General features: G+C 39.1%; 1 protein-coding gene across 2 annotated transcripts; it reads left to right on the top strand.

Annotated features, from left to right (window-relative positions):
* Positions 1-317: 317 nt before the first annotated feature.
* ABCG2 (ATP binding cassette subfamily G member 2 (JR blood group)) lies at positions 318-27,097 on the top strand. 2 transcript variants are annotated; one of them, XM_009676503.2, is made up of 16 exons: positions 318-596; positions 6,891-7,103; positions 12,322-12,381; positions 13,283-13,397; positions 14,526-14,678; positions 15,111-15,268; positions 16,070-16,221; positions 16,694-16,798; positions 18,363-18,610; positions 21,080-21,162; positions 22,282-22,371; positions 23,012-23,136; positions 24,317-24,471; positions 25,353-25,442; positions 26,142-26,233; positions 26,718-27,097. In XM_009676503.2, the coding sequence occupies exons 2-16, from the start codon at positions 6,898-6,900 to the stop codon at positions 26,866-26,868; spliced, it is 1,983 nt and encodes a 660-aa protein (XP_009674798.2). In that variant the 5' UTR covers positions 318-596; positions 6,891-6,897; the 3' UTR covers positions 26,869-27,097. The 2 variants fall into 2 exon arrangements, with proteins under 2 accessions (XP_009674798.2, XP_068797575.1); XM_068941474.1 differs by having other exon boundaries at positions 319-596; positions 18,360-18,610.

The raw sequence follows: 27,097 nt of genomic DNA, 5'->3' as shown, positions 1-27,097 counted from the left end.
AAGTGCTGTGTCACAGAAATGTAGCCAATCCTTTGGCCTGGGCAGAGATGGAGGACTATTGGAGCTGTGCTTAGTTGAGGCTAGTTTTGGAGAGAACACCTTACAAAAAGCTGCGCCTCATGCCATATGCCCTGCTGCCATTTAGCAGGTCCTGTCAGTGTATACGTATGCGTAGCTGGCCTCAGTGGCCTTTGCGAATCCCTGGTAGGTTGAGATACCATAAGCAAAAGTCACTCCGGGTGACACATTTTGTTTGGGGTGGACCCCGAGGAGGTGCTGCCCTGCTATTCATTTACGACTCGCTCTGCTGAAAGAGCAAACAGGTGAAGTGCTGCCTGGTGCTGGCCCGACCCTCTCTAGGGGAGCCTCCCGTTCCCCCAGCACAGCAGAGCAGAGGCTGGAGGCTCCTCCCGGCCACGGGGAGGGGGCAAAACTGAGCTCCCTGCTCTCGGCTTTGGCTTCGCAGCAAGTGTGATGACACCCTTGGGACTGCCTTTCCCTGCCAGCTGAACGAGCGGTTGGGACTATCTCAGCACAACAGTCTACTCCTCCTTCTGCTCCCTCTGCCATCTCCTCGCATTGACCACGACCTGCTGGTGAGTGAGTCAGCAGCAGCACAGCAGCCCTGCTGTTGAGATATATTTAATTCTGTTTCATAGCTTGCTTTCTTGTCCGTGCGGTCCGTTAGCAAACGCGTACTCTGCCACCACGAATTCGATTCTGCAGCTGCTTTTCGCCCACAGCAAAGGGCAACATCACAAAACGCTAGCCTACCTTTTCCTAGCTTTTCAGGTAATTCTACAGAGTAATTTGATAAGAAATTTATGCAAATACATTTTATAAATGGCAGAATAAAGCCTCAAGACTTAAAATCAGTCAAGAAGTGAAAAGTTAGAATATTTTGCAGGAACTACCATATATGATTAAGAGTTTGCCTGTGCACGTTAATGTAGTGCAGGTAGCACATGTGCAAATGCCTGCACTTACACAGCGCTGTCTCCTCAGTCCCAATTAACACATTGTGCTCTTTTCACAGAAGATAGGTTACAAATCCATAGCAAATCGGTTGCCAATTAACTTAAAGATTGCCTGAATCGCATTATCCCCATTTACTCAAATGGTTTTAATTTCCTATGAAAGCTCCTGCGAAAGAGGACTGTATCGCCCCGGAGCGACAGTACGACGCTGTACTGCCCTCTCTGTATTCTGACATGCCTTCTCTGGGCAGTCTACATGTCTTCAAAAGCATGGTATTTAAAAAGAAAAAGTATAGCTTATTTGAATTTGTATTTATCCAAAATCTAAAAGGCATATCTATAATACTTATTTTACTGTTTCAACTAGCAGCAGATTTCAAGACTAAACTTTGTCCTCATTATAAATAAGAAAAATAATAGCTTATCTAATAGTGTTTTTTTTTTGACATGTTCAAGTCAAAAGCCAAAAAACAAGTTCTTTTTTTAAAGGCTTTGACCTAGCTTCCTTTAGAAAACTTTGCTGAAAGCTGCTTGGGGCTCTAAAACTCCTTCTCCCCAAGTAGTCTCAGTTCTCTCCAGAGAGATAAAATTCTTAAAATAACTGGTTGGCTTTTCAAAAATCAACTAAAATGCACTGCTGAATTTTGCCATTTGAAATTTTACTACTGATCTACAAGTACTGGTTTTTCTTTTTGAAAGCAGCAATCTCTCCAATGCCAAGAGCTTTGCAGGAAGACTGGTAGGAATGAGGATCACTTCTCTTTTTATATGTACAAAATATCTTAAGTATTTTTAGTAAAACAAAGAGTTTTACTGAAATTGCTTGAAAGATATCAGACATGATATTGCTGTGGATCAAGCAGGTTTAGATCTATGTAACTTCACTGTATATTTTGTTGGTTTTGTACCATTGTATATGAAGAGAAAACAAGACTTTGGACTTTCCAAGCCTGGGCAGAACACACAGACAAGTGAGTATAGTGAGGATTTTGTACTCTTAGGATTGAAACAGTGGGCAAAGAGATTTGATGGTATTTTTTAAGAAAGTAGTTTTAGTTCACACTTAGCAAAAGGTTAAATCTCAGGATCCAATATTTTACAGTTTTCCGTAGGCACTATTTTGTCTTCTGGCATGATAATATTATGAGAGATTACAGCCACTGAATTTCTGCTTTGCAAGATGGTTTGTGAATAGCTTTAGTAAGAATAAAATGGTTAAAAATCAAAAAAGAGTAATGAACTACCTTGAAGGCTAAAGAGTCATTCCTTTTTGTCTTTTAAGTGGTTGAAATGTCCATCATCGCAAACAATATCACCACAGAAATTAATATGACACGAATATTTGCAAGCTGTGTGCTTAATTTACAAGATTCATGTTGGATCACATCACATGAAGAAAAATTATTTAGCATGTTTGGATTACAAAGTTTGAAAATGTTTGTTATTTGTTTATCCTATTAGCTATGGAAACTAAGAAATAAAGATATTAAATTAAGAAATTCAGATACTAAATTAAGAAATACTACTAAACCACCAAAGCGATTTATGAGACTGAAGATCTCTGGATGAAAGGTTTTCCTATTAGGCTTTAACTGAAATCAATGCTGAAATCATTGGCAATAAAAATACTTCAGGAAGACGTGGGAAAACAAATGCAGTGTGTAAAATACCCAGAGAGTTCTTTGATTTTACATTTAACTGATGCAAAAATAATTTATTTTACCCACAGGTCATGTGATGAGAATATGAAACACTTTGTTTATCACATTAAATACTTCTGCAGCTTAAAGCACTTTGACCAGGTACCATTGATATGTTAGTACTTTCAAAACAACAACAGTTGACGTTTTAATTGAATCTGCTGGTCATTTCTACTCAAAAGTAGATATTTATACACAATTTGCAATGCATTCTAGGCAACTTCATTTCAGAAGTTTTAATTCGCATACATATTGATTTGATTAGCCTTTTTCATGGCTATTTCTTTGTTCTGCATATGTTCTGACTTAAATGTTTCATGGCTATATCTCACATTAAACTTGATAAATAATTTTTTAAACAAGAACTAGAGTAATAGTAAAAAAATCCATTCTTAAGGAACAATGACAAACCACTAACAGTTTTACTAGCTTTACAGGCGCATGCTCCCATCTTGCTATGGTTAAGTTTACTGATAGATCAGAAATGGGAAAGTTTGTTCGTAAAATACTAAAATGTGTGTTTCACAGTGAGTACTTATCTCTCCTCCCTGTAACAAAGAAGGTCTCCAAAAAAGAAAAGCAAATTAAAAGCCTAATTCTGGTACGCAGCAGATATTTCTGCTGTTAGCACTTCATCCTCTTTTAGCAGACTACTAGCTGAAATCCAAATCACTGTTAGAAGAATCTTCATCTCGGAGGTTTTCAAGATTCAACCAGGCAAAGCCACGGCTGACCTGAACTAACGTTGGTGACAGTCCCACTTGAAGGGGGAAGCAGGATTATGTGCCCCTTCCAGCCAACGTTTCCAGAATCTTGTAGTTTTATCATCCCAAGGAGTTGCCATAATGTAAGCTTTTTAACAGCAAGGCTCACTTGAGAAGAGGTGTAGGTAACACAGTTTTCACACAGTACCTGATAAGTAGCTATCCAAATTTTAAGCAAAGGAATATTTGTAAAAAATTGTAATTTCTTTCTGTGATGAATTCCAGTAGCTCTGAAAGTATACAATATGTTCAGCATTAACTGAAAATCTGAAATAGAATTTTTTGAAATTGGTGAATGGTATGCCCACAAATACAGCTTTCTGTGTACGGGCAGCCTTCAGGAGGGATTAACAGAGCGCCTAAATCTGGGTCTTCCACACATCATCGCACCGCGCCACTGGAATCAGCATATGCTCACTACAGCCATCATGTGCCATGCTGGTTTACACCAGAGGTCCCTCTAGGCCAGAATCCCGTCTCTCCCACAAGCTGCTGGGAATGGATGCCTTAAAAAGGGACACCATGAAAGAACAGTAATTTTTCTCCAGGAGATTTGTGCAATCATGGGCTAGGGCCTTCCTGACCCTGAGGTTTCTTTCAGACTGCTGTATTAAATAGCCACTGAGAGACCTGTCTACTATGGATATGTCTAATCCCTCTTGTAGCTGATCTATATATCTAGCTTCTAAAATGTTCTGTGCAAAGCGTTATGTAATCTAACCATAACTTAATTGGTGAATTAAATTTAACCTCAATGTACAGTTGCGTTAGTCTGTTCTTAAGAATGACTCCATAAAAATAGTGTGATCCTGTAATTAGAAAACCGGTTTGTGATCCTGTGTGTATTGTCTGCCAGTGATTACAGACTGAGTTTGTTTATTTGCCACATGAAAAGTTTGTTTTCTAAAAAGTATTTCTGAAAATTCAGTGCAAGTGCTGAGAGTTAGCTTTTTATTCTGGTCTTGACGAAAACAAACAAACAACACAGAATTTAACTATTCTATCAATGGTCAGACCCCGGCTCACCCTCCTACAACTGCACAAGCTATGTTTATGCTCCTACTATTAAATCATTAATGCTGAAACACTAAACTGGAAAAAAATGTGGATCGTGTAAAATAGTGATCTAGATACATTCCAGAGGTAGTAACATATCAAGGTTAGAGTCGCATTCTCTTGTGAGGAATTTTGCACTCACATCCTGCTGTGGGCTGTCCAATGGTTCAAGGGATTTTGTAACGTCTTGCCGCGGTGTTTGCTCTGTGGTTGAGTGTTTGCTACCCTGCCTGGCACGCTAGCAAACATCTGCTCAGCGTATGGTGAAACATACAGTGAAAAGTTCTAGCTGTAGTTCTGAATGTACAGCTCTACCTCACCAAAACATCCTTTTAAACGGCAGTGACTGATGCCCAGCCAGATTAGCACAGAAACGAGCATGTAAATAGCCTTACAAAATGAGCTGCTCTGTAGGCAGACAAGTCTTCTCTGGGGCAAGTATAAAGGACTGTATGTGGTTTATTCATAAAAGGCCTCAGGCTTTAAATTTTACACATGCAATTGGTGTTCATTTCACTCAAAATTCATTTTCGCTTAAATGAAAAATAAAGCTAGTCTCATTATATTTGGGGTACAATTTCTTTTCATTTTAGGGAAAATTGGGCCAAGATTATTGATTGAATGCTAAAACATTGAGACCTTACGTTTCTGCTGGCGTAGGAGACTGTACTTTTGTCAGAAGAGGCAACTTTCTGCTAGCTTTGGGATCACGTTTATTTGGAAAACTGATGAACAAACCTTTCCATGCAGATAGGCCTGTTCATGAGACCAGCACTAGCAAAGAAATTAATTCAGCATGTCTGAAAAGGTCTTATAGTTTGTTTTCTTATTAAGCAGTATAACTATGCTAACATACGAGACTGATTTTCCTAAAGCTCCTAACTGCTTATCTTCTCTGTTTCCCAGAATTGCTGGATTATTAGCATTTTCCCTAGTGACAATTAAAGTAATTAAAGAAGTTAATTTGATATGTAAGGAGAGGCCAGATCATCTCAGTTTTTCCGTGACACGCAGGTAATACAAACAGGACAAAGGCCGGCACATAAAAGGGCAGTCAGGGATTCCCTGGGGCATGGATTCCTTGGGGGCAGGCCGGCTGTGGTTCTCAAAACCACCTTGAGATGGCCTTAAAGATAGGAACCTGACTGAGGACAGGAGGAGAAATACCCTTAGTTACTACACAACAACTCTCTGCTATTGTTTATGTTAAAAACAAATCCAAAAACAAATCCAACAAAGAGAATTACTCGGCAACCATGTCAAGTTGCTTGTTCCTGTAGTCTGAGCAAAATTATTTTGATTATAAAAATAATTTTCAGATTTTGTTGTTACACGGGAGCGCTAGAGGTGAGTATCTTTACTTTCAAATCATGCCTTTAAAATCCTATCTAAAGGGCAAAGTCTTAAGCATGTTCAAAATTGTAAAGAAGCCTGGCCAAACGTTAGAATGTAAGAAAGCCCGGTCCTTTTGGCTCTCACAAATTTTGAGCTGATCTTTCAGTGAGTTACCTGTTGTATCTGTGATTTCAAAAAAGCTTGCAGAGTTTATTTACAAAACTTCTCTTTCAAGGGCAGCCCTCCAGACAGAGTATAATGTGAAGCTAAAACCCACTGCAAATGGCACTTGCTTGCTTGTAACTGGAGAACAGTTTGGGGAGGGACCCTTCTAACTCCCTAACACAGCACGTGCAGTAAAGCAACATGGCAGGCACAGCTCCACATCAACTCAAAGTCCTCTTAAGGTTTGGGTCCACAGGACCCAAACTGCCTGTCTGAAAGAGGCCAAGAGGGACATCTGCAAGGCCCCCAGCAGGCGCAGTGCCTGAACCCTGGAGCAACCAGACACCAGCCATCCATGGGAGCAGTCCGCATGGCGCATACAGTGGATGAAGTGGCACACAACATAGGACACAAGCTCTTTACCTACCTACCTACCTAGAGCCTCATGGGCTCTTAAGACAGCTTGGGCTCTGCTGCCTTAAAAATGCCATTTGAATGTTACAGGAAGATTTCTTGATCTTAATTTTGCATAGCGCTCGGACCAAAGTGAGCAATCTGCAAAAAATGCAGTATGCCATTGTGCCATTAAATAATGTATATCCCAGCATACGCATGGCAAAGGGCCTGAATTAAGATTCCATAAGCAACCTTTAAGACGGCATTTCCTGAGTGTCCCTATCGTTCTTTTTTTTCTGTATTCTCCACCTGGGGCTTTTCTAGGCCACTACGAAGGGGACACACAAAGCAGTGAGCATGGATGAAGGAAAAGGACTTGGAAAACTATTCAAGTGGAATACTAGACTTCCTGTAGAGGATTTACACAAACGTGGCTGCACTGCATTAAGACATGTCTTTCTCTGTGCTAATCTTTTTTTTTTTTTTTTCATTTATAGAGGAAAAATGGCAGAAGGCCAGTCACAAATAAGCATTCAGATGGCGGACTCAAGCACAAACGGCATCCCTAGCAGACAGCAGTCCTCTCCAGACTTAGCCAGCAGAGGAGGGAGCACGTTAACTTTCCACAACATCTGCTACCATGTGAAGATTAAGAGTGGGTTCCTGTGTTGTAAAAAAACAATTGATAAAGAGGTTTTGAGAGATATCAAGTATGTATTTAACCTTCTCTTTAGAGTATACGGGGTTTATTTCTGTTCTTGACAACTAAGTCCACTGAAGTCACTGAGCCACTTAGAACAACGTACAGAATTTGGTCAACATTTAGAAAAAATACATACATATGGTTGCTGCACATTAGCCGCCAGCTCACTGCTGGAATCTTCTTACGTGTGTTATAAGATTCTGGCTAGGCTGCAGCGGTCCACAGTCAGAGCTGAGGCACAGAGCTTGCAATGCTAAGCCTCGTTTCTCCCAGCTCCTGGCCAGCATATCGACCGCTACAGTATGGTGGCATACAAGCTAGTTGTGTTGATTTACACTGCCTGGCCAGTCCTCCACTGTGACGTGGTGTTTAACTGAGAAGCAAACATTCTGTCCTGGATATTTGTGTCTCCTTTCCTAAAACAGCGTTTCATCTCAGGGGGATGGGAAAGACCAGTGCAAGCCTCACACGGCAGGTCTGGAAAAGGGCACGGTCATGCCATTGAAGGCCACTGGGTCTGTAGTGAAAAATGGAATATGCACAAATAAACCAGTTTTCAAAGGATCTGCAAAGTCAAAACAACTGATACCTTTTCTTGGCCACAAAATTTGATTGTACTGATCCCATGAAGCTTCTCACATGTGAAGTCATCCTACGTCATGCGCTCATGCTCCAAGTGAAGTAAAAAATGTACATACCACAGGGAGTGAGGACAGACAGAGCACGGCAAACGTTCTGGGATGCTCCTCTCTTGTCAACTCAGTTCAGACTACAGATTTCTACGTTATAACCTATGATCACTTTAAAAACCTACTAGAGATTTCGGTGAAAGCAGAATTCATTAAAAAGGCAGTCTTTCAGAAGATTACTTTTGCAGGGCTTAACTTGCAATGTTTAAGGTAGTAATATAAACCAGGGTTTAAATTAACTTTGAGAGTATGTAAAAGTTGCTTGGTTTTGTTTGGGGATTTTTGCAGCATTTTGCATTACTGCTATGTAAGAATCCTGCTGTTATATGGCCCTTGTTCCACAACCTGTGCATAAGGTTTGCCCATTCACAGCTACATAGTTAAACTGAGTGGCAAGTACTTGTACAACATGCTGTTCCCAGCTACCCATGACTTTCAGCTCCCTAACTCCAATTTCTTCCTCAAAGATTAGCCCTTTCATACAGCTGTCTGTCCTGCTCTTTGTCCATGCAATTTCTTTTACTGTTTGCAGTTTCTATACCTCCTAAACATGGGCTATTAAAATCTTTACTGCTCTCTTGAGCGATCCATACATTCTTGTAACTTAGTTGGCTTATATTAGTCATTTGCAATGGTGGGGGAGGAAGACTTATGTTTTAGCTTGTTGTTCTACACTAACATTTAACATGCATTATGCTCTCCCCTTTTACAAAACACAACATCTGCATTTGCTTCATTGTATGTGGTATTTTGTGTTAAAACCATATACTACATATGTATATGTTTCTTAATCTGTGGAACCTGAAGTCCCCACGTTAAGAAATTACAGGAGAAACAAACATGTTTCAGAAAGTGTGGGAAATCGTGAAGGAAAGCAAAACCAAGCCGCCTGTGTTGCATGTCATTGGATCATAAGCAGAGCTGTCCTGGGCCAGATCCAAAGCCCAGTGCTCAGGGCACGGATGGCTGATAACCAGTACCAGAGTTCAGGGAAAGAGCAAACAGAGTGACTCTTCCCCTACTGTGCCCACACTGTTTCTGGTGAGTTCCATGGACTTCTGAAGCCAAAGGATGTATTCACATTATTGCACTTAAGAACCCGCACTGAACTTCTTTTCCATGAATTAGTCTGTGTTTTTTATATGTTTATTTCTGGAATCCAAAACATTCCACAGTAATGCTTTCCACCAGAGCTATGCATGCTGTGGAAAAAGTATGCCCTTCCTTTGGTTTGTAAGCTACTGCTTCAGAATATCATTTATTTCTACTAGTTCGTCAACTGTGAGAAATACTGAGATGCCACTTTTTCTCTACTTTCTCCCTATCATTCATTGCTTTATTTACTTCTATCAACTCTTCATCTTGCTTGTCCTTATCCAGGCTGAAAAGTCTTTTCCGGTTTTAATGTCTTCTTAAATGGCAGCCATATCAAACTTTTCACTCTTCAACTTCAGTAATTCACATCTTATAAAAACTGACACACTGAGGAAGCCCTCTTCTCCGAAAGCCACGTTCTGTCAGGCTGCCTGTAAGCAGTAAAATCTCACAAGAAACCCTTAACAGTACCCTAGAATTGTCATGGTATGTATGAGTTTTTACATCTAATTATGGGATCTTAAAACTATGACAGTCTCATAAGATTTAAAAAAGCAATAAAAGAAAGTAAACCCTCTTTTTACATTGAATAAATTATCTTCCAGCATATAGGCAATGTTCTGTATAAAAGATGATCCTCAGAAAGAGCGTCATCTGATCTAATCTAAATTCCCCAATCTATACCCTCCAGGCAGCAAGTCAAAGAAATAATTACAGTTTTAGCCAGTTTCCTAGCTAAAATACTCTCAGGTATGCCACATGAACAACAAGCTACTGGTCAAGTTTTTACAAAATTTCTACATAGGAACATAGAAGTAAACTAGCACTCTGGTGTTCCCGGCTGGCAGTGAAAACTAGGTAATCTCTGTATTATCCCAATTAGAAGGATACCACTGCTTCTAGTACCCAAGATATTACATGATGGACTTTCATACTACCCAACAGATCTTGCTCCTGCACTCCTTTCTCTTAAAAAAAAAAACTCATAACAACATCAAAAACAGACTTGTCACAATACAGACTGGAATACTCTACATGCTTGGAGACTACACAAACATCAGGCTTTCTTTAGCCATTACCTGCCTTTTAATTTTATACCTATTGTAATTACACACTGTTGCTTTATGCATCTAGGAGTGAAGGTTTTATCCAACAGCTAGCCAGAAAGACAGTATTAAATGCATTAGACATTTCTCGAGCCAAACTGAGAGTCCACACAGAATCCCTCCCATAACTGGTAGGTTTGTGTATTAATTATTAATAATTAGACCATGACTATTTTAACGTAGTTCACATGGAACCTAACAAAGACCTTAGAATGCTTTTCAAACATCAGTACTTAAGATAGATCAAGTGATGAAATTTTTTTACAATGCGAAGCTGCATGGGATTTTTTGAAAGTCTGTGGGTTTCTTGAATGACAATATTGCTATCAAAACAGATAAATTTAGTGGAACCCTTATTAATCATTAGCATATATAATTTCCTAGGCTGAACCTGGCTGCTTGCTTTTCTATTTTAGGTTCTCTAATGTCGTGCAAGACATCTGAGTGCGATGATGTGCTTTGGGGTCATCTTAAAAAGCTAGAAAATGCTTTGTCATCAAGACAGTGACAGCATATGAACCACTGGGTTCAGCTTAGTAGCTGGCTGTCCTCAGGATCCACTTCGATAGCTCATGCAGCAGTGGCCTTGAGAATTTAGAAAGCATTCCACAATTCATCCCTGATCAACATTAAACAGGGTTGAAAACGTTTCAGGATCATTTGTAATTTCCGTATCTTTTTACATTTGTTTTGGTGAAGAGTTTCAAAGTCATATACTTTTTTGACGCTCTCACACATTATTAGCAAGCAACATTCATATATGAGTCAGAAGGGAAATTCTTGCAAGTTCAAAATAAGCCATTTAGTTATGTAGCTTCTCAAGGTTGTGCACGAGAGTTCTTGACTAGATTAGCTTGAATCCACGGGGGCTAAAGACATCAGGAGAATTGTTTTGACTTGTGAGATTACTACAGTCTTGAGAGCTACATTTAAAGAATCTCCTTTGTATGGAGATCAGAGAACAGTACGTTTGTAAATTGTGCAGATACACACACATAAACATTCCTTTCTTGAAATCTATTCAAATGTTTTTACTTTCATGCCATAACCTGGCCTGGTTGGATTTTCCCTGTCTAGTTTCTTTGCACATGACCCAAGATTTTCATGGTTTTGAACCATAACTGAAGAGCTGCATTTAGGCTCTATAGAAAATCAACTATCTTATCAAAGAAAGCTATCAAATCAGTCTGATGTGATCTACTTGGTTAAACACAGGCTGTCTTTTATCCCCATTTTTCCATTTATTTGCATAATTTTAATTACTCTTCCCCTAAATAACTGTTCTAGAGATTGGCGCATTATTGAGGTTAAACTAATGGAATTTACTGCCTCGATCATTTCTTCTGCTTGCTAAGTTTAGTAGAAAAGCTGTGACTTCTTGATCAAAAGCAAGGAACATGACAAAAAGCAGTTAAAATAAGTGGGAAGCAATGATGGATAAAAGACTTTCTGTTTTTCTGTCATTTCCAAATCCCGAGCCCTTCTGCCAGTTTTCTAGTTCGCTGTAATTCAGTGCTAATTTACTTCAGCTGAGTTACCTAGGCTCCATCACCCGTAACTTAATGGGCTTATTTTGCTTTCCTTTGGCTTGGAGCTTGCTGATGCCCTGCACAAGTAACTATTTATATTGCATATAACAATAACTGTTTAGGCAGCAATCTACTTTTGCATGGTCAACATGTTACTACAGTGCATAAACCTAGTATTATAACATACAGACAGGTATTTGTATGTACAGCCTAATTCTTAACGTACACAAATGCTTGTTGAGCGCAAATTTTGGAGGCAAGTGAGGAGAATTATCAACAGTGCCTTCATGTGTTCCAGCAAACAAAAAGAAATGCCAGCAGCATTTCCAAATACTTGTCTCATTTTTTGTAACGCAAAATGGCTGTTTCCCCAACTAAATATTTACTAGCCACTGCCATCTGGCTTTTGAGCTTATTCTTTAAAATCAGATCCAGAAAAACTATTAAGTCCAGCCTCTTTAAAGGCTCACTGTCTACAGTGAGCTGCTAAGAGAATAAAACTCTCCAACTGAATGTGTTTAAAGCAGGTGTGTGCTGCTTCATGTGTAGAGACATATGGGGGGAAAAGCATGTGTACAGGTTTTGCTATTTTTTATTACAATTTTCTGTTTGTTTTTGTTATATGAAGATTAGTTCTCTTTGAGTTAGAAATAAAAATTACAGTGGAGTTAAGCAATTACTGTTTGTCATCAATCAGATTCATTACTTCCAAAAGGAATGGGATGCAGAAGTAGTTCTCCAAATAATTTAAATTAGCCTACCAGACAAAACAGGAAGAGAAAAAAAACATCGGTTTTATCTTACAGTGGCATTATGAGACCAGGACTGAATGCAATTTTGGGACCCACTGGCAGCGGTAAATCTTCGTAAGTATCCTCTTTGCTTTACAGAGAAATTACGCCAAAGGGAAAATGAACCTGTACATATTTAGCAGTAATGCACAAGACTTTCAGGGCAAGAATTTGGCTTAATTTATATCTGTGCAAATCTTACTGATTTCTGAGAAACACTTGAATTCAAAAAATAATTAGCTTAAATGGCAAATAAGTTGCAAATAAGACACTGTTTTAGTAAGCAGTATACTGATATGCTATCTTTATATATCATTCTAGGTAAATCAGAAAGCTTATATTATTAAATGAATAATGAATTGAGTAAAAGAGCAAACTAAGTCTGGTTTCCAAAGCAGGTCTCTCACAATCACTGCTTCTAAATTGAGTTAGCAAAGGCGGACGTGCAAATACTCATAACAAAGAAGTTCATTAATGACCTTATCACAGGAAAAGCTTCAAACAGAATCTCTGCTTTATTAGATACTCAAAGATGCATTTGTAAAAGGAACTTTACTTTCTAATGTCTAACAGTTGAGCTTATGCTGTGCCCATAAGGCATTAATGGCATCCCTCTCCTTTTCTATTCCCTCATTTTTTTCAAAACTTGCTGGACTGCCGTCTTTGAGACTTCCAACAATCTGCTTAATCTGGCTGAAAACGGCCAACAAGTTCAAAGGTTGTAAGGAGACAAATGACAGAGGCACAGACACATAAATACGCTGTGAAATTGCACAAATCTCATTTCCTTAGGAGACAAGGACAAAAGAAACTCTGCCCTTGAAAATTGGTGGAGGTTTTTTTTAATAGCAGACTTTTAATATGGAATGTCTGCACGTACCTGTTTATTTCATGAAATAAACTGGGTTTAGTGTTTCAGGTACCTCAACTCTTACAGACTGATTTTATAAAGTTTATAAACTGACTTTTCTTCTAGTCTACTTGATATTTTGGCTGCAAGGAAAGATCCTCATGGGCTTTCTGGAGACATTTTGATAAATGGAGCTCCTCAGCCTGCCAACTTCAAATGTACCTCTGGATATGTAGTACAAGTAAGTAATTTGATGTCTTTGTGGCTTTTACTATCCACTTCTGACTGCAGTTGTAGAAGACGACTACTGTTGCAGTGTTACAAGTAACTTGCTTTTATCAAAGAATCAAGGCCCGTGCAGTAGCAACTCTCTACACTCCTACCTTCATAGGGAAAGAGATTTCGTTTTGTATTGGGATCTCTATCCTTAATATTCTACAATAAGCGGGAGAGGGTGTTTTGGATAGCTTCTCTCCTTAGCACAACCATCTCCTTATTCTTCATTTGCGGGAATGAAGAATTCCTCTTCCTCAGCTTGCCCAGACATCATGTGACTAACTCTTGCTCTGAGAAACTCTTTTTTCCTTCCAAGGTGGGCTGGGGGAGAAAGAAATATGAAGGATAAAGGAAGGGAAACAACATCCTTCCTCTGCACTTCTTTCCCTTCTCAACTGCCTATGCTCAGCAGTGTGCTTGTAGTTTATCAAGACCTAGAGAGGCATATTTGTGAAAACCTCTTATTAAAGTGTGGTCAGCATATTATAGAAAAGTCGTCTCTCAAAACAAGCGTCACTGTCTAAACTTCTGGTATATTGCGAGAGAGATTCCCTTCATAAGAGATGAGCAGCTAGTACCTAAAATGTTTACCCTCCTTCGCCGAAACTAACTCGGAAAGCCTTCACCCTACCCTGTACTGACCCAAACCTTCTTCTTCTTTCTCCTCTTCTTTCTGCTTTTATCTGCGGTCAGCTGAGGCTGAATTAACAAACACAGAGTGATAACAACCTGAATTGTACCTGCTCTTTAGCTCCCTTTAGCCCTTCAGTATCTCACTCCACACCTCCAAAAAGCTGAAAGCAGTAAGAATAAATCAGGAATAGTTCTGTTTATGCATTTTGATATCCTGCGTGACAGAGTATGTTCCTGTATTGTTTTGCCTTATAAATAAAGGCAAATATAAATATGTGCATGAAATCAACTGTCTGCTATGACATTTAGGTGTTAAAAGTTACATCCTACAGCATGTTCTAGCAGTTGCTACTGTCCCTCTGCATGCAAGGGCAACATAAAACCCACATACAAGTAGTTCTAAGAGGAAGAAATAGAGACTCTAAAACGAACACCAAGTATCTGCTTTTTGTTTTGGAAGGATGATGTGGTGATGGGAACCCTGACTGTAAGAGAAAATTTCCAGTTCTCAGCAGCACTCCGTTTGCCGAAGTCGGTGAAGGAACATGAAAAAACTGAACGAGTTAACCAGATCATCAAGGAACTAGGTTTGAACAAAGTGGCAGATTCCAAGGTAATGGCATGGAAATGTGCTGCTTACATTGTGAACAAATATGAAATGATGTATTTAAACAATCAGATGACTCCATGTGGCAGGTACATAACGTGGAATTAAATACACTTTCAGTAACACAGGGATACATAAAAGCTATATCGCTGTCTACCCTTACAGAGACTCTGCTGATATCTCCATCACTATTACTCTGTGGGGAAGGGGAAAGCTAGCCCATGGTTGGAAAAAAGCAAATACGTCAGGTGATATTAACGTTTAGAGGTGGCCCGGACGTGAGGCAGGGCCACCATGAGGTAACACCTACAACAACCGTATGCGAGAGTGGGGCCAAAATTTCTCAGAACGCTTCCAACTTGCCATGTTGGTAGGATGCTGTTCACTAAGGTACTTTGCTATCAGATCAAATGACACAAGTTTCTTGTTTTGTGTCAGGTTGGCACCCAGTTCATCCGCGGTGTGTCCGGAGGAGAGAGGAAAAGGACGAATATTGGGATGGAGCTCATTACAGATCCTGCCATCTTGTTTTTGGATGAGCCAACTACGGGACTCGATGCCAGTACTGCTAATGCTGTCCTGCTGCTTCTGAAAAGGTGATTGCCTCAGAACCAGCTTCTTATTTTCACCATTCAACTCTGCTGAATTTCAGTTGCATTTTACTTAAATTACTGTTAGATTGAGCAAACAGGGCAATCAGATACATAACTGTTTACCAGTGAGTGAAGACTCTACGGGCAGTAGAAAAAAGGCTGCATGAATTCTCTCACTCCAAAGCTGCTACTCACAATAGTATGCAAAGTGTCTTGCTAGAAGCAAATGCACACTGGGGCTGTAATTTGTCAGTGATAGCCGAGTTATTAGTTATAGACGTTCATCTCCATTACTGTACGTGACAAAAAAGCAATTAAAATGCCTGTTGTACAGTCTGGTCAGGTGATGGATTTTAATATTGAGGGGTAGTTAGCATACAACTAGTTTTTTCCCCATCACAAAATCTCAGGACTGTCTTTGGAAAAACAAGCACAACACACTCTCTGCTTTCAAATTTTATATCATTTTGCATTTCACACAATTAAAGAGGGCTTCAACACCTCTCGCCAGAGCCTTCTCTGTCTCAAAACCTTCCCTTAAAAGGTTTTGAAGCCAACCTTTTTGGAATTTGTTGGAGATTTGTGCATCTCCTACAAGATTCACAGCTAGAGTAAACTTTCTTTTCTCACACAGACATTATAAATATGGCCTAAATATTTGCTCTGCATCTTTCTTTCCCCCTTTCCTCCCCCTTACCCAAGTTTGTGCAACATAACGCTTAGCTGAACTTGTAAATTCTCTATCTAAATTCTGAAAGGATTTGCAAAGCTAACATCTCTGTTATTGTTCACGTTTACAACCAGGATGGCAAAACAAGGAAAAACAATCATCTTTTCCATTCACCAGCCTCGATACTCCATATTCCGACTGTTTGATAGCCTTACGCTGTTGGCTGCAGGGAGGATGCTGTATCATGGGCCAGCTCAGAACGCCATTGAGTACTTCAGATCTGCTGGTGAGCTTTCATGGGTAACACTAGTCACAACAGTGACAACTGAGAGGAAGATGTTTAGTACGCAGTAACTTGAAAATACGCCAATAGCACTTGACCAGAATTGGATATAATATTAGAAAGGCTGAGATTTTAACAAGCTAAGCTTTTCTCTTGGTGTTCCATCTCCTGACCCTTATATGTATTTGTATGATTTGGCTGACTTCTAATCAACTATTAGTAGGTGCATTTCAATTAGGTACATTTCAGAAGGGCATATTGTCACCTGTCTCCTTGCTTTCATTGACAAAGACAGCTGACTGTTGTTAATCACCTGCGTAGGCTCTGACTTTGGGAAGCCTGCAAAGGTTACGGTGCAGGCTACTCAGTGGGAGTAACGGCATGGCCGCGTCACGATGGCCGGGTACCGATGCTGTGCAAAGCATTTTGCCACCCACAGACCACTTGCTTAGGACTTACAGTGTTGTCGCTGCAGGTTACGAGTGTGAGGCATACAACAACCCTGCTGATTTTTTTCTGGACATCATTAATGGAGACTCAACTGCTGTGGCAATGAGCAAGATAGATGACGCTAATACAGGTATGAATCACAGCGATGATTTAAATTCTCACAATATATGTTTTGCCAGAATGAATCCAGTGCAACACAGAAAGATCACTTACGGGTGTCACACACAACAAACAACTGTGTTGTATGTATGTACATTAAAGAGTTATTTGTATGTATGCGAGTAATATCTGTTGCTGTTCCATGAAAGGCAAGTTACAAATGGCTGTTTGTACCACCTGCTTTACCAAAAAATACAGTTGTTTTAGGAATAAAGGAAAAAAAATCCACCCTAAATCCTTGTTATTTGTATATGGCAAACAGGGTAACCTGAAATTAATACCGAACTTGCATACATCCTTATTAGAAATATTTTGTATAACTATGCAGTAATAGTTTGCTTCACATAATTAGCTTTTAGTAATTCATCATTGCTATCCACTTCTTCATAAGCTGATCCAGATATTTTTGTGTCACAGTCAAATTACTGTATGTTAAAGAAGAAGGAATCTTTTCCTGAGTATACAACATCTGGGAACTTAAGGAATTGTGTTATTACAACTCAACTCGGAGCGAGTTTCTTTCATCCCGAAGGCAAATCAATTAAAGGCCAGCATAAGCACAAATGATATATCAGGACAACTATTTTGGTTAGGGACATAATATGATTTAGCAATGCTTGATATATTTTACATAATGAAATGGCTTACCTACTATGAAATTACCATTTCCCACCTCTGACCAGGGTGGGAATAGGGATAGAGACAGGGGACCAGTGCAGCAGCATCTTTTCTCCTGATGCTTCCTTAAAGCTGTGGCACAGCTGAAATTATCCCCTAGACTAACAAACCGAATTTCCCCTACAGCAGGCTTTTTCCTTGCTGTTTGTTGTTACTCATTAATAGCACACCCTAACTTTCATATGAATTTAAAGGGAAATGAAATAATGAATATGCTGTGCGCCCATGCACACAGTTTCTCTCTTTCTTTGCCAAGGCAGCAACTAGTGTTTTACAAGCATACTAACTGTGTTTAGGGCCTAACTGTTGTTGTAGCTGGCAACACGTGCTGTATTTTTCATGCGAAAAGCACACATTGGACGACAGCCGAGAAGAAAAGGAGCTCCAGCAGAAATTCACTTACAACAGACTTGAAGGGGCTGAAATAGGCACATTCACAACCTGGTTCTAAAAATCTAGGGGGTCTATGATAATCTCAGAAGATCTGAGAAATAGCTCACTTACAGAAAGTCAAGGGAAAAATCACTCTCTGACTAAGTCAGCTGACTGCCAGTTTTAAACTTCATTGGCAGACAAGAATTTGCCAATTCAATCCGCTGTGAAGCCACTGTCTATGGAGTAGGTTGTACAAACAGAGATTTTCTCTTTAGTTTTTCCCTTATTTATATAGAGTCTTTTTAATCACATGCTATGAGACTGAGTGTAATGAATCACTTGAACTAAATATGCATAATAATTCTTCACATTCACTAGTAACTCTCACACCCCGACATAACTTTTTCAGTCTAACTCCTAAAGAATATTCCTATGGATTCAGTAAGCAGTCAAACTTTTTTTTTTTTTAATCTTTTCAGCAGAGAACCCTGAAGAACACATTGATCGTGATAAAACTTTGGCAGAGAAGTTAGCAGAACAATACTCCAACTCTACCTACTACCAAGAAACAAAAGCAATACTAGAGAATATTTCTGTGGGAAATAAAAAGAAAGCAAAAGCAATTTTAAGGCAAATTACATATACCAATTCCTTCTGCCATCAGCTGAAATGGGTGTCCAGACGCACATTTAAAAACCTGATCGGAAACCCTCAAGCCTCCATAGCTCAGGTAACACTGTTGATGTCCATCAGTTTGTGGTATAAGTTGAGTTTATTCCACTTCTGTATTAGATGAGCCACTGGGGACAGTTTTGCCTCTTGATACTTCAACTAAAATTAGCATCTAAACTAAGAGAGTTAAAGGTCTGAAAATCTGATTCGTTAGAAGGTGTACTGGATGGTCCCAGCTGAGCAGCATGGTGGACTGCTCAGTGACGTTTTACTACTTCAACATCTCAGGACCCAAGGTTTTCAGCAGTTTGTTCTGCTCCTATGTTTCTTCCTTCCTCCTCGCTCACAGTCAGGAGTAGATCATTGTGCAGGTAGTTTCACACATTTGCTCAGGAACATCCTTCAGACTCTAATTGTTCAGGCTTGGCATTGTAGCATTAGGCTTCAAGTCGTCTCCCCATGAGGAAAAGTTAACAGACTACCAATGTATGCTTAAACTTCAGCACACAGTTAAGTGCCGGTAGTTGACTCAAGTACAGAGATATTTTCACAGTCTTGTAATGTGCCTATCGTTTGATCACTTGACTGTTCATAACGATTATGATGTGTTCTGAAAAAGATGTCATGGAAAACACAATAGGTTCCAACATCTGTTAAGGAAGATGAGCATATCCTACATGATTGGCCCTGTTAGCACTGCTTAGTTAGAAGAATCAACAGAATGACTGTGGATTTCTTTAAAGCTACGCATTGCCTTCAGAAATAAAGAATGCCTGGTTGACTTCTGAAGAATGACTAATCCTTAGAAATCCCTAATTCATGGGCCAAATTCTGTCATCTTAACACCAGCAAAACTCCCACTGGAGTTTTGAGTAATTCTGAAGAAGCCAACAGAAAAATCAGTTCCATGCCAGTGGTATAAATTCTCTAGATCAAGATTTATGTAATGAACGAACAAAATGGCCAGCGTGGAGAAGAAGTGAGTGCAGAATCCCTAAAGTTACTGTGTACGTGTGTGTGCCTGTATGTTGATATTATGGAGATCTGTAATAATTGCTTTGTAAAAGCTTGGCCTTGTGACAAGAATTACACCCACAAGGATCTTATAATACCCCAAGGTTAACGGTCCCGGCTTTTTTCTCACAATCTTTTCTATCTGCTCACCCTCATTACGGAAGGATTTCACATGCGTTCTTTAAGTGGGGCACAGTTCATTAAGCCTCGTTTGTTAATCTGCTCCAAATTGGTCTTGATATGATCCTAGCTTTCCACTACAGTTGGCTTAGGGACAGAATTATCCCTGACCTTCGGTCCTTTCGGCGGGATCTTAGCGATACAGTACCATGGATCAAAAGGTTTATAGCGTTATGATTCATGCATCAGTCATGCTTAAATCTGACAGAACTGCCTGATACCATTGTTTTTCTGACATTTTTGTCATTTGTACTTAGTCTTAAAAATTTGTAACGCACAGACTTCAGTCATTTAAATTATAACCTTGAGGCCACTGATATGTTTGTTATTTAAATTGTGATACAGACTGCAAATATCAGTACACATATGTCCCGATTCTAGTGTCTTGACTCATGTTAAAAACAATCCTATTAATCAAATCTGCAATAGAATCCTGCAGTTATGCACGGTGGAATGTGAAAATAAACCATCACCCCCAACACTGCAGTCAAGAAAGCTTGCTTTCATTTTTAGGTGCCAAACTCAAAGTAGCATTTAGGTGGGTTCAAAGAAAAACCCCGTAGCAAACGCTGCACTGAAGAGCCATGGTTAGCTCTAGAGTTAGAAGATATACTGACAGCAGATTGGGAGTCACCAATTGTCCCAAAGGGTATGAACGGTCAAGAGTACCAGCAGAGAGAGAAACATTGCGATGTGTCACCGATTGGATGGTGGAGAACAGAACGTGGCTGAGGTGATTTAATGATGGGGCTTCCTCAGCGCAGAGACTTCATTTCCTCTTTCTAACCATCCCCTCCCCCAAGCCCCTGCTAGCGTCCTCCTCCTCCTGTAATCAGTGTATGTGCTTGCCAGGCACTCCCAGAGCCATCCTCTCAGGTTAGAAATCTGGCATGACACGGGGACAGGGAAGAGTTGTAATACTGCTCCAAGAATGTGTCCAGTGCCAGTGCCACCACAGAAAAGTGAGCTATCAGGAGCAAATGAAGCTCCTGTAGTTTCCCTCCTTTCTAAGTTTCCTTCTGGTACCTTGCCTATGCTTGATGCAGAAGTTGCTGGCTGCTGCCAAGGTCAGGAATCAGGAACTGCAGCGTTGCACAGATACCTCTCCATGGATACTGCGATGCGTGAATCAAAATCGTACTAGGCTCTAGGTTGCTAACCCCTCCACTGACTCCCTTCCCAACTTGGATTGCTTTTTCCCTAGTCATCCTGAAAACATTTCCTGATAATCTGTACTCACCAGCTAAATATTTCAAAATAATTATTGAAGCTCTGAACTTTAAAAGCAATGAGGATAAAATTTTTCCTTTTCTTTTTTCCTTTTTTAATTTAGCTCTGTGTTACAGCTTTCCTGGGACTCATCGTAGGTGCCATTTTCTTTGGAGTAAAAGATGACCACACTGGTCTACAAAACAGGTTAGCCAGTTTAGGTACTGGATATCCAAAGATTTGATAAAGTGCTCTCATTATGGTGATAAGATAATGAAAAATTTGGAGGCTGAGAAGAAAGCATTGAGCTCTTTATGATTCTCCCCTTAAAGCAAATGCCTCTCCAAAGTAGGAAAAAAAGTCAAGCCTATTTCAATGACTTTGAGAAGAATACATCCTTTTACCTATTGGAAGTTCTCTGCAGAATTGAGACACAGGGATCCAATTCTGCCCTCTTACACTGTAACTTGGACAAGCACTCAAGGCGAAGTGAGTGGTGCTTCTTGTGTAGGATGATATTCTTCAGTGCCAGTCAGATTGCCGAAAATGTTGAACAGCATACATCGTATTAAAAATGCTTACTTTAATCACTGAAGCATTTGAACTTACTTTCTGCAAGTCCTATCCAAGATAAAAAGATTAAAGATTAAGAGACATACAGCTGGCTACTTAAACTTGGGTAACTAAAGCTTTGACCTTGCAACTGCTTCTGCATACACTCTTCAATTTACAGCAGTAAGCCAAAAGGTGCGCATAAAGCTAGGTTTTAAAATGATTCTGGCCTAAGTATGATTTTGACACCTGTATGTACATAGCCTTACAAATGGGTTTGCAGCTAAACAAGCTCTAGGTTTTTAGATTTGAAACACTACATCGTAGTTACATTAAAATGGTCTAATCTTAAATTGGACATGAAAGTGTGAAAACAAAGCCTTTAATTTTAGCAGAAAATATGAAAACAGCTTCTCACATTGTTTATTCAGTTCCTCTTAGTTTTCATCAGACAAGTGCCTCACCGACTGAGACTTTTTAGAGTAAGCGCCAGTAAAAGGAAATTTAAATGAAAAAGATCAAGGAAAATCAGTTCGTTTTTCAATCCTTTGACTGCATCAAAGAATACGCTATCTTGCATTCTAGTAACAAATACTGCATGTACATAGCTTCAGGCTTGTTATGGACCCACATGTGTAGCTAAGCCATGGAATTCCGTGGGACTTCACATACTGCTGAGTTCCACGCACTATGGTTGGGTCAATATATGCCATATTGTAAAAACTACTGACTACATCACGTTTTTAATACAGCTTACTGTTTTGCTTTTTGTAGAGTTGGTGCACTGTTCTTTCTGACCACCAACCAGTGTTTCAGCAGCATTACAGCTATTGAACTCTTTATTGCGGAAAAAAAGATATTTATGTAAGTAAAACATACAAAAAGGTTAACATTGTCTGTTGTTGGATTGGATGCTTATCTTCTTCCTGTGTAACAAATTCGCAATTACATATGCCTAATGCAGAGCTTTCAAATTCTTTCATTGTTACTGCTCATTGCAAATGTATTCTTTTAGCCTGTTAGTAAATTGTTTGCAAATCCCCTAAAAAATGGTATCTGTGATTATGAACTGCTTAGAGTTTGAAATCATTAACATACATAGGAAAAAACCCTGAAAACTCAAGTAAGTATTGATTAATAAGTTTGTGACTTGCTACTGAAGATAGTAAATACTGTCTAACTGGATTCTTTAAAGCTGTACAGATTATACTATATAGAAAGGAAAAATAATTTAAGCTTAACTCTATTTTGATGATTCAAAAATTTACTGAAACTTATGTGCACAACTATCCATGTTCATTTGCACATGGAAATACTACCATTATTATAGTATCTTGCAGGATGCTTGCATTACATCCTAGGCGTAAAAGAACTCTCTGTTTTTTTTTTTTTCCAGTTTAAGCTAGCTAGGTGAAAATAATGTTGCTGTTTTTCTTAATGATTTAATTTGCTTTATATATCTTTGCAAAGATATATATGCATGTCTTTCATGCATGTCTTTCAGACATGAATATATTAGTGGGTACTACAGAACATCTGTATATTTCATCTCAAAGCTGATGGCTGATTTAATACCCATGAGGACTTTACCAAGTATCATCTTCACCTGTATAACTTACTTCATGTTAGGCAAGTATTGTCTCCTGAAGTTCCATTAAACACCCCCCCCCATAAGAACAACACTGAAATAAATCAAATCAACATTGCACTCACATTTTATATATGTACAAATGTGTGTGTGTGTGTGTGTGTGTGTGTATGGAGGATATATATATATATATATATACACACAATTTTCTCCCCAATCCCTCATCAGCGTGGCACTGGTTATTGTGCTTGCTGGATGGAAGTCTCAGTATTGCTTTTAGCATACTGTGCAATTTACAGGATAGATAAACTTTTGAAATTTTAAGCATTCTTGTCTGAATCTGTGAAATGTCTCATCTCCACTGTCCCTAGAAACAACAGTGTCATTATCAATACTAAATAGGTTTGATTTATTCCTTTTCATTTACGGTTATCATAACTTTCAGTGACTCTTACAAGATACCTTTTCTTTCTTGCATGTTTTACAAGAATACCTATCAAAGGAAGAGTTTTGTTATAAGAACTCAGTATCATGTGAACTGATAACAGCTTGTTCCTTCTGGTGTGCAGGAAGACTTCGAAAACTGTAGGCACCAACTTTTAGAACAGTAGAACATCTTCAAACACCATACTCAAAACATGTTCCAGGCAGACCATTTTCCTAGGATAAGCTTTCAGCTACTACTACCCTTTTGCAATGTCCCAAAAATTCGAAAGCACAATCAAAATTTAAAAAAAAAAAAAAATCACAATTCACTTTGATCAGAGCTTTCTTTCCTGAAGAACAGGAAACAGCATCAGTAAGAGGCTCCTGTGAGACTGCTGAGCAGGGGTGAGCTAGACATACTACCAAATCTGTAGCCACCCAAAGACCACAAACTATTAGGGAAGCTGTCTGCTGGAAACTAGTGAAATGCTGTATAATTGCCGCTTATGGAGGCTCAGTAGAAGTTGCCCCTTTGACAGAAAGCTTGAAACCATGGTGAATCCTTCACCTTGGCCTGTATGGAGTACAGTTATAGGCACATTCCTTATTCATGTTGTCTACTGCTAACAGGGCACACACAAGTACCACGAGTCTCACTGCGCTCGTGGGTCTCAGTGGTGTAGCCCATGTTGTCAGAATAAACATGTTCTGTAAGCAGGATGCACTATTTATTTTTGGTTATGGTACAGCTTTTGGCAGGATCATACTGAAAACCTTCTTATTCTGATCTTTAAGGTTTGAAACCAAGAGTGGAAGCCTTCTTCATAATGATGTTTACCCTTATGATGGTGTCCTACACAGCCACTTCTATGGCACTAGCCATTTCAGCAGGACAGACTGTGGTCGCTGTAGCAAACCTACTCATGACTATTACATTTGTTTTTATGATTGTGAGTAGCATTATTTTTCTAGACAGAAATCCTAGCAGCTACAGAGTTCAGCTCCAGTCTGAGGTCTGAATTCTGCACAAAGACTGTGGGGTTCAGTATGTTATATTCTGATTTGTCCCTCTAAATAACTTAAACCTGGGGGCTGGGGGTTTAGGTGTGAATGGGAAGGAAAGTGGTTCCTCTGCTGCGTCCTCAGTGACTGGCAACCTCAATACTGTCTGGAAAGCAGAAAAGTGGCTTAGCGCAACATTTTGATAACTCTCCTCTAGCTTTACCAAAGACAAATTTGGCCAGCTGAGAACATGACCAGTAGTCTCCTGCATTCTGAGACTGCTGCCTTACATAGGTACGGCTGCCTCTTCAACTAGCCATCAGACATGTTCCCACCGGACAACATCCTCACCACTTACAGGGAGAAGACAGAAACCACAGAAACAATGTGGCAGTGTTGAGCCATAAGCAAAAAACAAATGGGCTAAAAGGCTGCCTCAGACTCATGGCACACAAAAGCAAAACAGAGCGCACACCTCCAGTACCTCCATGTAACTAAAATCCACATAGTCAAAGCAGACAGTTCATGCGAACAGATGTGGGACCCACTAGACAGGAAGCATCCAGACTTAATGCAAGAGCAAAAGCATTCCCAGTTACTCATTTCGGGAAAAGGATCTCAAGGGGTTACAATGCAGAGCTTAATAACAGAAATTCTTCTGCCTACTTCCCCCACCCCATTATTCCACTGCAAGAGTTTATTCCTGTAGAAGGGCTTGCTTTTTTTTCATCTGAAGAAGCAGAGTCAAGAGCTAGAGACTAACACATGTAACAGCATGATTCTTTTTTTTTTTAATCTATCTTTTCTACTCTGTTTCCACTGCCTCCAGATTTTCTCTGGGTTGCTGGTAAATCTAACAAGCATTATGTCCTGGCTGTCCTGGCTCCAATATCTTAGCATACCTCGATATGGAATGACAGTAAGTGCTGTGTTTTCCTGTGGACCGAGTTCAAAAAGATTTCTCAGAAAGGAATGTCTTCACTCATGATAAAGAAAATTCCAAGTTGAATGGATTATTGAGAAAAGGATAAGTCAATTAGATATAGCAACCTTCAAATTTAATGTGATATCTGGAAAGAAAAAAGGCTTCTCATCAAGTTGCCGCTGATTCAAAGAGCTAATTTCTGTAACATGGAAAAAATTCATATGAAAGAGTCACACAAAGTGACTCTTCTGTTGTCCATCAGAACATAACTGGATGAAAATGCTACAGAATAAAGAACAATGCTATCACAAATGATGTTTTTTTCTCTTTGCCATCCATCAAACAAAAACATGTCAACCTGACAATTCTTCTCCTATTTTTTGATATTTTAAGTTATGGTTACGTCTCGTAGAGAAATTTGGGCTTGAATATTCCTGCGTAGAAGTAATCTAATTTAGGTGAGGTGTCAAAGCATAAAGACACTCATGCATTAAATTGTGTGGACTGTATACATTCTTCTCTGAACAGAAAATGAACAATGCTTCTGTGTTAAAAAATGTGGATCTGTCCAAGATAAGGAATAGTGATACCATCACATTTTTAGGATAAATTTGGTTTGTATTGTCTCGTCACGTTGATTTATCATTCTTTTACCTACTAATTCTGTTGTCACCGTTTCTTTTATTTGAAAAGGCTTTACAAATTAATGAGTTGAATGGTCTGAACTTCTGCAACAGCGTGAACACCACAAATCTCAATGATAACTGTCGACAGACAAGCCAACCGTAAGTATTTTGGTACATTAAAATAAATCCCACCACAAATAACTTACAAAGCCTTTGAATATTAGTCTGTTTGGTGATCAGTGAATATTTCACAATAAAATCTGTTAAAGAGTTTTTATATTAAAGATAGAATTTTACTGGATGTTTGTATTCTGTCTGCAAAGAACATCTTACATAGTTATTATCAAGCCCGGTATTAATAACACTTTAGGAATATTTGACATTATGCAATTCACTTTTTTTTACCTGTTCACTGAAACACCCCTCCACACAACAATCGTAGAGTCTTGTAAAATTAACTTCAGCTTCCTACAAGAAACTGATTGTAGCTACAAGAAAAACAAAATTTTAAATAGAAAATAGTACCCTCTCACAAGTGTTTGCCTGGCCTGTTACAAATATGAAATCACGCTACAACTTCTAGGGAGCCCCCTAAGTACCTAAAACAGATTGTCTTTATAAATCTGTTTGTATTTATTTGCAGGTGGTGTACTGGAGAAGATTATTTGAAAAATCAAGGCATTGATGCAAGCAGTTGGGGTCTATGGCAGAATCATCTGGTTCTTGCATGCATGACAGTAATATTCCTTACAATTGCATACCTGAAATTACACTTCATGAAGAAGTTCTCTTGAAGCCAGCATTAAAAACGTAACTCACATTGTTTGATAAACTGACTGCAGACCTGACTTGATTATGTTGAAAGATCTTTCTTTGTACTTTTGTTTCTGATTTCGAAATTCAAAAATGTGAGTATGATTATTGTATAGTATTAAATACTAAGTATTAATGTACTTTGCTGAAATATCCAGCATGCTTCTGTGCTCTTGATTGCCATAAAAAATGTACTACACTTTTCATTTC

The sequence above is a fragment of the Struthio camelus genome, chromosome 4, assembly GCF_040807025.1.
Source record: "Struthio camelus isolate bStrCam1 chromosome 4, bStrCam1.hap1, whole genome shotgun sequence".
NCBI classification, from domain to species: Eukaryota; Metazoa; Chordata; class Aves; order Struthioniformes; family Struthionidae; genus Struthio; species Struthio camelus.
This window is presented reverse-complemented; position numbering and strand designations above follow the sequence as displayed.

Coding starts and splice junctions, on each gene's coding strand:
- ABCG2 (XM_068941474.1), top strand. CDS start 6,898: ATGGCAGAAGGCCAGTCACAAATAAGCATTCAGATGGCGGACTCAAGC. Junction 22,372..23,011: donor GCGGAAAAAAAGATATTTAT/GTAAGTAAAACA, acceptor CATGTCTTTCAG/ACATGAATATATTAGTGGGT. Junction 25,443..26,141: donor TACCTCGATATGGAATGACA/GTAAGTGCTGTG, acceptor TTATTTGAAAAG/GCTTTACAAATTAATGAGTT.